We start from the raw sequence: 15192 nt of genomic DNA on the forward strand, positions 1-15192 counted from the left end.
TCTCTCTCTCTCTCTCTCTCTCTCTCTCTCTCTCTCTCTCTCTTTCTCTTTCTCTCGGGCTCTCCCCTCGGCCGGCGCGAACTCCCACGGCACGGGTATAACCAGCTTGGAAGATTCGCATTTACCTAATTGTGTCCCCGTATTTATTTTGCGCCGGGACCTATTTAGATTACACGGTGCGTGCATGCGCAACTAGACGACGAGTCGGTCCGATCTACCCTTCCCTCCTCGTGTCCCACCCGGCCGACAGATGATCGCGATCGCATTGTTTACTCTGCGGGCCGACATTGTTCACCGATGTAAAACGGTCGATTATCATGTAACGGGAAGCATCCGTCAGCGAACCGGATCCGACGGAAGTTCCGTTTTGTCGCGAAATCGTTAATTACGAAAATTCGAGTATATTCTCACTTCTGACTTGATGTTTTCTCCTCTTTGGGGATTTTCGTTATTTCGATAGCGGGGATGTATTACGTTCTGCAATATGACTGGTCATTCTGGACCATCTTCGTGAGCCTGGTGCTCGCGCTCGCTATGCTGCTAATGATAACGTTCCAAGTCGCCGAGATAATTGCACGCGCAGTTTTCGGCTCGTTTCTCCTGATCATCGCGCTCGATTACTACACCAACACCAACTTAAAGTACATCATCATCACTATGATCAGGAGAATCACTATACCTAAATTTTGTTCGGCCTTCGTGTATCCGCCTATTCAGGGTGAAGGTACGTCTACATTACTCTCCCTTCGTGCAGAAGTTGTGCTTAACATTAACCTGCCCTGCTTTCAGACTTGACTTTGATATGCATCTGGATTGTACTGATACTACTACGATTCTTTAGAATATGTCGCGCTCAGGTAAGTAAACCTTTCTCAAGTGTGACTGGTGAAACACAAGCATTGTTGGGGTAACCGTAAAGAAAACAATTAAATAGAATTGTTTGCACAGCATATATACCAATTTGCAGAAAAAAGAATAAACATGCGTTTTGTTTAATGTATCTATGGAACAAGATGGGAAAACGTCGACTATATGAAACATTTTTCAAAAGATTTTGTATTTTACGACTTTGATTACTAAAATTCGTTATTCGCGATATCTCGCAGCAGTGTTATTCGTACCTTAAAATGCAAAGTGCTTCGTTTATTTTGTTAAAAAATCGTATTAAGACTTGTAAAACAACGGTCACATATGTTATATGAAATATGTTTATCAATTAATCGTCACCGTTGTGATTTTTCTAAGAACAATTTCATGCTGCTACTTTTTAAGAGTTTTCTTTTTATTTTTTTATTATTTTCTTTATAACTTTCCGAGTTTACAACGAGCGTTAGTCGACAAGCGATGATCTGAAGAAGATAGATATACATGCGGTATAATTACACTCGAATAATATACATCAGTAATCTTACCTTTCTTCTCTTCAGATAGATCTGTAAGCGAAATCGCCGATGCGGAGAGAAAAAAATATCTAAAAAAATAGTAAATATTTATTCGCTGGATACACTAATAACGTATTTACTTTCGTAGTAATATATTTTTCAAATAAAAAGCATAAGTTTCCTTGAAAAAAAACCCTTAGCTTTTTATGAAAACAGTTATATTTATTTAAATAAAAAAATATAGATTTAAGTAAATACGTTATTAGTAGCCATTAAATAAATATTTACTATTTTTTAGGAATTTTTTCTTTTAGTTTATATGTTTCATTATTATTTCATTTTGTTTAAACAATAATGTCCATAATAATTTATACTGACTGTGTTCACTTGCGTTTTTTTTTTCTTTTTTTTATTTCAGTTTATACGTTCAGTTAGCGTCATAACGTAAATATATACATAATGCCACATTATCACACTATATCGTGCCAAATATTGAAATGTGATATTTTCTTTAAGAGTAATTGATGAGATTATAAAATATTTTCTTTCAATAGAATGTAAGATTGGCGGTGATGCACAAAGATGATATTGAACATTTTATATTTGATTTTGTATTTTGCTACTTTGAGTTATTCGGAGTATCAAACATGCTATTCGTATCTTAATATGCTCAAAGTGCTTCGTTTATTTTGTTAAAAAATCGTATTAAGATCTGTAAAACAATGTCACGTGTGTTATATAAAATATGTTCGTCAGTTGTGCGTCACCGTTGTGATTTTTTCATCATAGTAACAATCTATTCATGCTGCTACTTTGTAAGAGCTTACGCATGTAAAATAATCTTATAATATGGGACAGAATATATTATAACGTTATGAATAAAGAATGATGATTTGGCGTTAAAATGAAATAACATTTATTGAGTCGAGACAGTGACACCTAACAGTGGTTCTATATTTCCTACTACTTACAATCTTAAAGTTAATCACAGCAACAATATTATCTCATTATTCACAACACTTATATAGATTACTGTCGCAATAATATATTATTCTCATTAATAAATTTGTTAATACTCATACACTGTAGTCGTTATTAGTAATATTATTACAGATAATAAGAAAGTCGCGTAACCACTTCCGCGTCGTGTCGATTGTGTGTGTTGTTTGTGTGTGTGTTTATGTGTATGCGTGTGCGTGTATGTGTGCGTGTGTGTATAACGATTAAACATAATTCCGTCGGCACGTATTTCGCATGCATAAAATTGCGCGGTAACGTTCGGTTTCGCAAAAGTTCTACGTGCAAACGTAGATTTACAAAGGTAACGTAATAAATGAGAATTACTTTAATCCACTCTCTTCGCGAAATGCACAGCCTGTTGCAAGTGCAGCGCCTGTTTGTGGAGAATCCTTCATGTGGACGCGTACGCGACCGCATATACACAGCGAGCACGCATATTGAATTCATTTTAGAGTACTTTCTCGAATAATCATAGTGTGAATACCGATGAATACGCGTTACCACGGTTTATTTTTTTTTCTCGATAATCCAATGTTATTTCTTTATCCCTCCCCAAGGAGACATATTTGATGCGCTATTTAATTACTTTTAAAATTCCAACAAATTGTTTCGTGGATTCTCCGAAATTCTGGGCGTCTCGTATCGTTTTCGTTTATCAATTTGCATATTTTCCCCTGTCTTACTCACTCACGAAATCATAATATGGCACTTTCGTACAAACAACAACAAAGTCGTAAAATATTTCGAAGTTGATGCCTTTAAGAAAAGCAAAAGAAAAAATATTCTACACGATTCTGGTCTCACGAAAAACTCCGTGAAAGAAACGCACCTACAATTCAACGTTGGAGGAACTTTTCCGTCCCCTTTTGTGCGTTAGACGCGTAGAAATTTTCGTAACAAGGAAGTGGTATTGGCAGACTGAAGAAGGGAAGGTCGTCCCGAAACTGAGAATTGATCGATTGCGAGATCGATTCTACGGCGGCGCTCTCCGGCTCCGTCCGAAAGATTCCTCCAGCGCACGCGACTCGCGCTTCCTCTTCATTTCTTTGTGTTTTCATCCAAAAATATAAATTTACACTAATGTACAGTACATTCCCCCGCGTTAAGTGCTCTCTTCGCGTACAAACGTTCAACAAGTTTACACGAGCCCTACGTGACCGTGTAAACGCCGACGAGAAACGAGCGAAACGCTGCTCCGGGTGGCGTGATTTTACATGCTTCACACGATACTGTTTAACACAACGTTACATCGTTCACGGTTATCTATTGGCTGCTGATTAATCGTAGTGCGTTCGTCACCTACATTTATTACGGCGCGCAGTGTCGGCATTTTTCGACGAAACGATCGTGCGGCGCGTTGTCGCGAGAAAGGAAAAGAGAGTTGGCGCCTCGCGAGTCGGAATATCGCGACAGAAATATCAGATGTATGTCGCCCTTCGGTAAAAAAGAAAAAAAAGAAAAAAGCCGGCCGAGTTCTGGAACGAGATAAAATTCGGAAATATCCAGTCGCTGTTTTCACACCGTTTTTTCCACACCTACGAATCAGTGACTAATTATACGACGCGATCGTGCGGTGCGACTCAATTACTAAAAAACGTGCTGCAACCCCGAGAGATGGTGATCGAAATGCATCGATTAAATGGATCACGCATACGTGATCCCCCCTTGCCCCCGTGGAAAGCCCGATAAGGCCACACAGGTGGTTGGCGTGCTCTATTTCTCTCTCTCTCTCTTTCCTTGCGATTTAAAAGCTACGTCATTACCTTGTTTATCGCGAATAATGAGATCATCAAATTTAACTTTATGATTACGCGGATAATTGTCGTAAAAATTCCATAATGCAACCGGCGCTTCTCGCTGACGCGCGAGAAAAATTGTAGTTTCATAAAGCGAAGCGCGATCCCTCGAAATAACATGCGGCGAGATCATGTGTAAAATCAAGCGTATTATGGCGAAATCATCGTGATCTCTTCTCGGTGTCCTCGTCAGCAATTTGCATCGTGCGCGTCTCTTACGCGAGATTCGTTCCAAAACTCGTCCGCGAAACAAAGGCTCGTCACACGCTCGACTATGATTTGCGAACTGATGGGTGAATAAATGTAGGCTCAGATCATTCGGTTTTATTGAAGTTTTGCTGCTGCGGCTGCTTCTGCTATTGCTGCTGCTGCGGCGGCTGTTGCTGCTGCTGCTGCTGCTGCTGCTGCTGCTGCTGCTGCTGCTGCACGGTGTAAGTAACGAAGTCGTCACTTCGGTGAAAGGGAAAACATTGAATACACGGATAAGATGTTGTGTAGTTTATAAGATGGGTACGTACGAACGTAATTCTGGAATTCATCTGATATTTATCTACGTGAGCGTGTGTGTATTGTGTGTATCTGTCTGTGTATATATATATATATATATATATATGTACAGCGGTGGGGCATTAATTATTTCTAATTTACAGTACCAGGTCTAGAGAGAGTAACAAATCTGCTATCTTACAGTCACTTTTATACAGCGAAATCGAAAGGGTGTGTGTACCTCGATCGTGTGCGCGACGACGATTAGCGAGTTCTCGATTCCCGAATTCCTCGTTACTGCGAGCACCAACGTTAATCGCCATCATTGGCCATGGAAGGACGAATCCGCCTCTTCGGTCCGCTCATTTCACAGCGAGTACGTCTACATTAATAGTGATAAATACTAACGCGAACCTTCATACTCTCACACTCACACAGACACACACACACACACACACAAACTCTCTCTCTCTCTCTCTCTCTCTCTCTCTCTCTCTCTCTCTCTCTCTCTCTCTGCTTCGCCTCCTCCGAGCGTATATCGTGACACCTACGAGACGCGTGGTCTCACTACGTTTGCGTCGGTTCACACTCCTCTCACGAGCTCATCGTGCCTGCATTACAGTAATAACGATGATACAAGCTACGGATTGGATTGTCTTAATCTAGAATCGTGTATCGTGCGGACCGGGAGTCGATGATCGTTTCTTATTTCTTCTTACATATCGAGAGACGCGTGTGTCTGTGTGTGTCTGTGTGTGTAATTAATTACAAATAAGGATTTTCTCAATTTTCAACTTGCTGTGCTTGGCTCGCGCAAGCTCCCGAAAAAGAACGCTATCCGCGACGCTGCGTCGGGGGAAGGGTCGGAAGAAACCGTAATATTGCTATCCTCAATAGATTGTGCACATCGATCTCGATTAACTTTAAATACAGTATAGTTTGTGGCGCGCGCGACGGGAACGATCTTTGCGTTTGTGCGTGTTTGTGTGTATGTATGTGTGTGTGTGTGTGTACGTGTGTATGCGAGCGCGCGCGGTTGTATTTTTGCAAAAAGTGGCGAAACTGCGCGTGAAGAATCACTGAAATTACGACACGGCGTGTTGGATATCAGAGTACGTCTACGTACACGTATGATATTCTCACCGTTTGTACACGCGGTGAAAACGGAAGAACGTAAAATTACGAACAAGTCGCGAACAAATGTGGGGACGGGGATTCTGCCGGGTGTTTTCGGCCGGTCGCGATCGATGTTCGCCGTTCACGAACGGAGGCAGACGCACAGGGAGACCGCGTCCTCCCGAGAGTGGTGTCTTCCGGCGCCATATCTGCCGGCAGACACGATGGCCGGCCCCGTCGAAAAAAGCCACCCTCCGGCAGCTATCAACCCCCGTCGAGAGCGTTCCCTCCCGCAACGAAATCAGCCTCATCGTGCGCCTCCGCGCGCGCCGCACGCCCTAAACTCTCGCGAGAATATATTCCGGGGCGCGGGAGCCTGCCTACGTGTCTGCGGCTCCCTTTCAATTTCCACGCGGTTCGCGGCCGCCCTTACACGAAGGAAAATATTTGCCGGAAACCGATACAACGCGCGGCAAACAATATGCGCCCGGCGGTATCCAATAAATCCGGTAATAAAGCTCCCCGATAGCGAAAAACGAGAACCCGCCTGTAAATTTAATGAATGCTCTTGACATCGATCGACTTTCGGGGAAACTAAAAGGGAGAATTTGCGCGCGCGGGATGGAATGAAAAATAACCTCACCGGCGTTACGCCGCCGCCGCCGCCGCGCTTGTTAAAAAGATCCGCCCGTGTGTGGTGCAAAAAAAATAAAAAAAAAGAAAGAAATTATTCATCGGCGGATGCGCGGTAAATCAATCTTTCGCCGTGTGCGCCCTGAGAATCTCTCTCCCCGTTATCTCTCCCGGGGAGAAACGAGGGAGCATGGTGGATTCGATGACGACTTAAATGTTTCGTGATTTTACCACGCGCAGCTTCCCGACGTGATTGCGACGGTAACCTGAGTGCGAATCCGTTCGCACATATTATCGCGAATAGGTAAGTACCCTGCGTGACCCGGATCATGCGTATACATCTACGAAATCTAGATCAGACACGAAGTGGAAGAGATGTGTAATGTCGATCGGCTCTCCGCGGCTCGAGTTTGCAAAAATTGATCATGCCGTCTGTTTGAAATTCCGCCCCCGCGTGTAATCCGCTTATTGGCCAAGGAAGAAGAAGAAGAGCAAGAAGAAAAAGAAGAAGAAGAAGAACCTTTTTCCATTCGATCTCGAGAGAGAAGGAGAGAACTTAATTGCGACGAGTAGCCTGCCGCCGCTCTCGTGCAAAATTTCGTAACGGTGAATGTGTCCCATTACGATCGTCAATGCGGGCGTTGGCAAACTTACAAATTGTGGGGGAGAAGAGGGGAGAAACCTATATATCCTATCCTCTAACCTAATAGCTTCGTGTGTAGATAGGTGGTATTGCCTTTGAGAAAATTGACGGTCGTAAACGTTCGAGCACGCGAGTCATTCATTCGGTTTGCGGCAAGATCGTAAGTACGGTCGAGGCGAGTGGTATCATTGGCACCGGTGGACAATCGAGTACCCGTCCCGGGTCGGTCGTCATCCCGTCGCTCGCGCGCGACATCGTTCACGAAGCATGCACTCGACGGACAACGTTCCCGGTAAGAAGGCAGGCCTCGCGACTTCCCCCGGAAGCCGCGAGATAGCCGACGGTATCGAACGAAAGAGACTTCTCTTCGACTTACGAGACGACGGAGGGAAATTTCGAGCACTTGCGCGTCGTCACTCGTCGGGTCCGTCCCACGCATCAGCGCAATGCACTAACTGCACGTCCTCGAACGGCGATCACACGGCGTCACGCTTTATCGCAGCGGACCTGCCCTCCCTCGTGGCGTTCCTCGCGCGTCTCTATCTCTCGTCCGTGGGCGTCGCGACGGCTCGCCTCGCCGTCGGCGAACGGCGACATCGCGCCCTGCCGTCTCTCAGTTGGACAGGGCGAGTCTCTGCGCGATGAGGGTTAGCGCGTGGCGCGTCGCACGAGAATATCGGTCGATTCACTCACTGGTGTCGGAATTGTGCACGGGAGTGGTCGCCGGTGTGCTCGGGGCCTGATGCTGCGTCGACTGCGTCGGTATCCCGAGGGACGCGAGGAGCGGTCGAGGCACCGCGCCCGGGGTGGCGCTCGGCGGCGGCGGGCTCTCCTGGCCTACGAGCAAGCTCGCGGGCGGGAACCCGAAGAGCTGGGATCACTGGAGCCTTGGCCAATAGTTGCCCGCCAGGTCCGGAGTCTGCGACGGGATCTGCACCGGCACCGAGACGCCAGCCGATATCACGCCTGGAACAATTCGAGGTATCGGAGGATTGAGCGCGTTGCGAGCGACGGAACGAGAACTGTCGAGGCTTCGGGAAAACGGACGGATATAAGAGGTGTCTTCCGGCCGAAGCGTACGCAGGTGGAAAGGATAGCGGGAATTGAAGCGCGGTGTGACAGATAGAAATTTCATTTCGCCAAGGTACTCGCTAAATTCCTTGGAGTGAAATCTTATTCGAGAAGCATCTCATCGAGCCGCTCAAGTGACTTTTCCCCCATATACGCACAGAAAAGTGCATACTACATTTATATAAATGTTATCTGTTTTAAATATTTTACAAAAGCATCCGCAAATTTATCATAAGTTTTCATCATAAATGTTAATTTTATTCAGGATACACTCTGAACCCTAGTGAATTCAGCATTTTAGTCAGGAATATTAGATTAAAGCAAAATTTCAATTTGCTTATTATGTAAAGCCGACTCAACATTTTCTTTGGTACAGTTTTATAATAGAGAAAATAAATTTTTCTTTTGAGTACATGGTGAATGAGTTTTTTCTCAAGTGTGTGATGAACATATCTGAAGACTATTACCAAGAAAATATTATTCGTTGAAATCAGCCATTACTTAAAAGAAGGAAAATTAATTAATCGCTCTTCTTAGCAGTAAAATAAGATTTTTCTGTGTGTAAAGCGAATTCTCTATTCTGAATCGAGTGAATATTTTCATTCACATAGAGGTTCATATTAGAGTGAACCCTCCACTTAGAATTGTCAAAATATGTGAATATTTGAATATATAAATATTTTCACTCGAAATTGAAGAGTGAATCTGACATATTTTCCACCGTCACATATTTATTCTAATCAATCGAATAATTCAATTGAAACATTTACTCATATGAAGTCAGAATTCACTCCAAGTCGAGTAAAACATTCACTCTTGCGATTTCGTGTGACAGTATTTTCATTATCGCCTCAAATAGAAATACTGCTACTCTTCATTCATTTAGAAGGAGATTTCAATCTCTCTGGGAAATTTAGAAGATACTTTCTAAATTTCTCGGAGTGAAATCTCATTTGAGAAGTAAAATTATAAAAAATTATTCGAATTCAAGTCACTTGAATCCGAATAATTTTAGAATATATTCTCCACTTTTAATTACTTTTAATCACTTTTAATCAAGAAATATTTTCACTTGAGATTCAAGAATGCATTTAATATACGCTGCCGTTACAGAAACATATTTACTCTAATTGATTGACACATTTATTCATATGGAGTCAGTATCCACTCTAAACTTGAGTGAAATACTCATTCTTGTGATTTTAAGTGAGTATTTTTATTATTGGTTTGAATGAAAACACTGCTGCTCTTCACTCATTTTGATGGAAATTTCTCTCGAAAAGTAGAATGACTTTTCGACTTCGAGTGACTTTCATTCATACAGGATAAATTCTCCACTCTGAATCGTCGAATGAATGTTTTCACTCGACATTGAAGAATGAATTGAAGGATGTATGTACTCCACTGTTAAAGAGACATATTCACTCCAATCGATTGAAATATACACTAATATAGAGTCGGAAATTTACCCTAAACTTGAGTGAAATATTCCTTCTTACAATTTCGAGTGGCAGTATTTTTATTAATGCTTCGAGTGAAAACACTGCTGCTTCTCACACATTTGGAAGGAAATTTCACTCGAAAAATAGAATGACTTTTCGAATGACTTCATTCATATAGGATGAATTCTCCATTCTGAGTCGTCGAGTGAATGTTTTCACTCGACCTTGAAAAATGAATAGGATGTATGTATTCCATTGTTAAAGGCATATATTCAATCGATTGAAACATACACTGATATGGGACCGGGATACACTCTAAAGTTGAGTAAAACATTCACTCTAGCGATTTCGTGTGGCAGTATTTTCACTATCGCCTTAAGTGAAAATACAGCCACTTCTCACTCGTTTCGAATGAAAATCCGAGAAATTTACCCATTATTATCGTCGTTTGTTGACGTTGAACGTGATTGCCTCTAGCACTTCGATACAAACATTACTCATCGTTTATCACCATGATATTTAACGATTTTATTTTATTTTATTTTACCGTTATATATATATAGACGCAAATTTTTTTACCAATGTCGAGACGTCGCGTCAGATCGATTCTTCGCGTGAACATTGACGCGTCGGGCGACTCGCTGTCGTCAGCCCTAGCGACGGCCACGAGTCGCGAGAAAGCGCGTCATTAATCGCGTGAAACGCGACGCGGCTAATTCGCTAAAAACGACCAAACACGTATTTACGGAAGGCGAGAGACGCGATTCGCGAGCGTCGCTCGCGGCAGCGGCCGCATAAATAGGATTCGGCTATGATAGTCGCGCGCGCCGCGGCTGCACACACTTCTGCAATTTGAATTAAACACCTTAACGAGCTGCGTCTAATCTAATATAAACTTGCGCGAAAACATTTACCGAGTCTATACGACTCCACGTCGTAACTTCGTTCGTTCCTCGAGCGCGGGCTACAATTATAGCGTAAATGCAAGACGGACGATTTGGCGAGCGTTACAACGATGACGACGACGACGACGACGTCGTTGCCATAATTGCATTAACCACGTAACCCATCTTTGTAGCACGAGAGGTTAACGCGTCGAGAATATCGACGTGAAAATTGATGTAAAAGAGCCGGAGTAGCCCATATTTCGGAATTTCGAAGTTGCAACTTCTCTAGACAACTAATTGTTGATTCTACAAACATGATAGCCTTCTTCTGTGCATTAACGCCCGCCACGACCCTGCTAACTGTATATTTTGTAATAATCAAAATACGAACATACAGTAACGTGGTGATCTTATTTTGTTACTGGGTTTAGTTACCGAATAGCGCAAGTAAAGCCACATAAAATATGTATCTTGATTAGTCATTCTGGAGTCTCCGTTTCTACCGGCCGGGGTTCTTGCCGGCCTTTAATTATGAGCCAACTTTATCTCCTCCGTCCATATGCTCGATTTTAATCATTACATTCAACGAAAATTGCTTTTATTATCCGAAACAACATATCATGCAAGAAACTTGATTGTAGCCAGCAATACGTCGCGTAAATTTATTCACTCACGATGAAGAATATTAGTACAAAATTTCGAGAGGTCCGGAAATTGACTTTGCTACTACTAAATCAGCTTTTTCTATTTTTTTTTATTTAATATTATTCCTGTTTTAGTAAAACTCAGAATAAAAATTATCTCTAAATACATATATAAAATATCTTAGAAAATAAAATATATTCTAAACGGACCATTCCGATTTTGTACATCCACTGTTGCTCTTTCAAGATAAATACTAAAAAAAGCATATGAGCAACATATTCCTAGGGCTATCTAAACCGGATTTTCCATACTAAGTGCACTGAGAAAAAATGTTTGGCATTTGTAATTATAATCATATAGGAAAGTAATTACTATAAATTATAGACAAGAGAAAACTATTATTTTTTTATCAAATATAATATCAATGATAACTTTATATGCGTGTTACTACTGCTATTTTACTAAAAAAATATGGTTGCGGAACAATATGTTTCGTAGCAAAATGGGTCAAAAAAACCTATAATATTTTAATTATATTAACCATTTATTTTCTCTCGGTGTAGATCTCATTATCTATTCGTTGTTAGCAAATTTTACTCGTCAAAGTCTGACGGAATAGAACTGGCCCGAAAATTGTCAATGTCTCCGCGTCGCTATTCCTCTCAGTCAAGAATCGCTATTCCTCTCAGTCATACACGACTGTTCCAGGAACATCTCAGGCGCATTCAATCGCGTCTCTCAGGAGTCTCTCAGGAACTCCATCTCGAACTTGACGTCCGAGGTGGAAAGATGCGGCATCGTCTGGTCGGGAGTTAATCGAATATCCCGGTGACTCCCGTTCGCCGTCCACGTCCGCCAGCTGCGAGGCAGACTCGGGCGGTTACGCGCGTTTCCGCGGTCGGACGCTAACTCCGGGGTACGGCTACTTAGCTATGAAAACGGCGCCGTTAGAGCTGGCGGGACAGGCGCGGCGCTAACGAGCGCGGTGAAAGTCCTTACGGCGCTCGTGCACGTAAAGCGATTATGATGGATAACCCGCGGCTCGTTCCGCACGTAAGGAGCGGGCGCGGGGACAGCCGGGAGGGACGGTAAAACGAGGGGGCGAAAGAGCGGAAAGGAAGAAAGGCGGCCGCGAAAAGAGTGTGGGACGGCGAGAGGGACAGCGGGGTGGGACACACCGCGCGTGTTCCGCAGTATTCCACCATTCCGGCTTGCGCTCCGCTCCGTTCCTGTAGGTACGCCGCGCACCCCCGTATTTCCTCCCCTTTGGGTTCGCACGTTATTGAGCGCTCGCCCAGCCGAGGCGAGACCCAACCCATCCACATCCTCTGTTCACCCCTGTATATCCTCAGGAGGGAGAGGAAGCGAGAAAGAGCGGCAGAGAGAGAAAGAGAGAGAGAGAGAGAGAGAGAGAGAGAGAGAGAAAGAGAGAGATGGACGTGGAGAAAGAGACGAAAGGGGAACCAGAGGGCGACGAGAGGGACGGATAGATGGATAGACACGAAGGAGCGAGCGCACCCCCGAGGATGGAAGGGTATAGAGGCGAAGGGGGTGAGAGAAAGGGAGAGAACGAGGCGGCGCAGGCTGCGAGAGGAGGCGCGACCCTCCATGGCTTTCGCTAAACGGGAGGCGAGGGGGTGAGATGTAGATAGACGAAGAAAAGGGATGATGGAAAGAAAGGGAGGCTGTGAGAAAGAGACTCGGGAGAGAAAAGAAATACCCGAGCGGAGGAACCAAGAGGCACGTAGGAAGAGGGAAGGGAAGAGAGAGACAGAAGCAGAGTCGAGAAAATGGAAAATTCACCAGCTACATCGCCGGGGTTGGAAAACCGCCGAACATCCCATTCTTCGATTCAGCCCGGCGGCGCCATGCGAGATTTGTTTTAAAATCCTTTTACAATTCCGTGGGCGAGCGTGTAGCCGCGACCGCGCCGTCGCTCGCTCTCTCACTCGCTCTTTCTCGCCCTTCTCCCTTTCTCTGTTCCTCTCTCTCTTTCTCTCTCTCTCTCTCTCTTTCTTTCTCTCTCTCTTTCTCTCTCTCTCTCTCCCTCTCTCCCTCTCTCTTTCTCTTTCCCTCTGATAGCGGGGCTATGTAGATTGCGTGTGAAGAGGCTTCCAGGTAATTCTCGACGCTTTATTTCGCGCTTTGAGCCGGCTAAAGCACGGGGAAGAAACGGCACAGCAACGCAGGGCGAAAATTGGAAACGAAAACCTGTGCTGGTTTCTGGCGCGGATTCGTTCGTTTTTCCGATGCACTCCCGAATCCTCGAACATCCTCGATGGGGATTTCGAAATTCCATCTGAGCAATTGAAAAGCTACGGAAGAATCTCGCAGCCGTTGGCATAATACGTGTGCACGAAAGACTTTGGTACTCTCATTGGAGGGATAATCATAGCGAAAGATTTTAAGCAAATATTTCGAAAGAACAAATTCATAAGAACCAATTCATAAAAACCGAAGTTGAGAAGAAAGTTCTCTAAAGAACTAAAAAAATGAAAAAACTGGCTCGATATTTGATTGTCGTAGATTTCGAGCAATCCCTAATGCGCAGCGATATTGAAGGTTCTCTTGTGCAAACGATTATTTTTGATGCAACCTAAATTACTGGCGAATGACCTTGGAAGCTCGGGAAGCAGGAAACACAGCAAATTACTTGTGATGAGAACTCACCGGTCGCGGTCGAGGTCGTCGGCTGGTAGGGTGCTCCACCTGGACCGGGTTGTCCTCCAGGCGTCGTGGGGGTGCCGCCGTGAGACGTCGGGATGCCACGGTGAGGTTGCGAGTGCGCGGCCGCACTGTGCGCGTGAGAGTAAGACTGCGTGAGCGAATGAAGCGGCTCGTGGAATACGTACGCCGGGTAGCCCTCGGCACGTTGCTGAAGGCAGCTTCCACCCATTGACCCGCCCAGGCTGCTTGACATCGAGCTGCGAACGAGAAGAATATTCACGTCGGACGACGATAACAATAACAATAACAGACGAGACAGGTAACTAACAAAGTCTTTGAAACTGCTGAGCAAGCTACCGAGATGTTTTGCGTTAAAATGACAAAAATTGTAAAGGGAAAAGAAAAATGTGCAGCATGCCACAAAGTCTGTTGATAAAAAAAATGGAAATAATTATCTCAGCTTTTAACAAGAGATCTCGCGGCTCAGTGAGTCACCGCGCGCGTCCTTGTCGTACTTGTTCTCGCGTTAACTTTTACGTTCAAGAGAGGCACGGGGAACAATGCGGATGGCTTATCACGAGATTCTCCTACCTGTACGTGTCGGGCATGGTGGCGATTGGTTGCGGTATCGACGAGTACATGGCGTTGAATCCGGCGTTTAAGGGCAACCGTGGCGTAGCGGGGGTGGCCGCGGGGGGTGCGGCGCCGCTGCTACCCCCGCCGCTGCCGCCGGCAACCACCTGATCGACGGCCGCCCTCCTCTGGTTCCGTAATTTCTCCTCTCGACGCCACTTCGCCCTACGATTACTGAACCACACCTGCAACCGACACAATGACGGTGCCTTTGTCACGATAAGTGTGCAGCCGCACACTCGGCGCCGACACGGTATTTCGTATCATCCGCACTCGTCCGCACTCGCACTCGTTCGCGCTCGTTCACGCTCCACGATCCTCTCTTCTGCTTCCTCTCCGGAGGGAACACCCTCCTCTCGCGCTCTCTCCGAACCACCCACCACCCCGCCGAGCTTTCTCTCTCTTTCTCTCGTTCTCTCCTACCCTTCCTCTCTACGTTTCAACATTCGACCGACCCTCTCGTGTGGCACTTCCGAGGCAGCGCGAAATCTAACGCCCCAGACACTCTTTTCGCATCCCGCGCGAACAGCCGCGCGCGAGTTTGCACGAGGCGCTCCTCCAGTTTGTTAATTGCGATTGAGCAGTTGTCAGACGGGAAATTGAGTTACTCTTGCTCGCTTGGTCCCTTCCCAGCCGCTCTTCGCTATCTCCCGCAGCCTCTCCTCTCTCTCTCTCTGTCTGCCTCTTACTCTACCTGCCGCACCTTCGCCGCCGCGCGCATTTACGCGTCTCTCTCTCTCTCTCTCTCTCTCTCTCTCTCTCTCTCTCTCT

General features: G+C 45.0%; 2 protein-coding genes across 3 annotated transcripts in view; one reads left to right on the forward strand and one right to left on the reverse strand.

The window, feature by feature from the left end:
- The window catches only part of LOC116851631 (transmembrane 7 superfamily member 3-like), an 8316-nt gene extending 6726 nt beyond the window's left edge, over nt 1-1590 (forward strand). The window contains exons 7-8 of the mRNA XM_032831246.1: nt 461-724; nt 790-1590. Coding sequence (XP_032687137.1) covers nt 461-724; nt 790-911 — 386 coding nt within the window. The 3' untranslated portion in view covers nt 912-1590. The remainder of the gene's footprint in view (nt 1-460; nt 725-789) is intronic.
- A 691-nt stretch (nt 1591-2281) lies between these two features.
- LOC116851622 (paired box protein Pax-6-like) overlaps nt 2282-15192 on the reverse strand; it is a 47972-nt gene continuing 35061 nt past the window's right edge. For both annotated transcript variants that reach the window (XM_032831234.1, XM_032831233.1), the window contains exons 7-9: nt 14380-14606; nt 13792-14045; nt 2282-8042 (exon numbers count right to left, since the gene is read on the reverse strand). In XM_032831234.1, the coding sequence (XP_032687125.1) occupies nt 7954-8042; nt 13792-14045; nt 14380-14606 (570 nt within the window). In that variant the 3' untranslated portion in view covers nt 2282-7953. The remainder of the gene's footprint in view (nt 8043-13791; nt 14046-14379; nt 14607-15192) is intronic.

Source organism: Odontomachus brunneus, unplaced genomic scaffold, assembly GCF_010583005.1.
Source record: "Odontomachus brunneus isolate Ranch 3 - 2012 unplaced genomic scaffold, Obru_v1 Obru_scaffold_182, whole genome shotgun sequence".
Lineage (NCBI taxonomy): Eukaryota > Metazoa > Arthropoda > Insecta > Hymenoptera > Formicidae > Odontomachus > Odontomachus brunneus.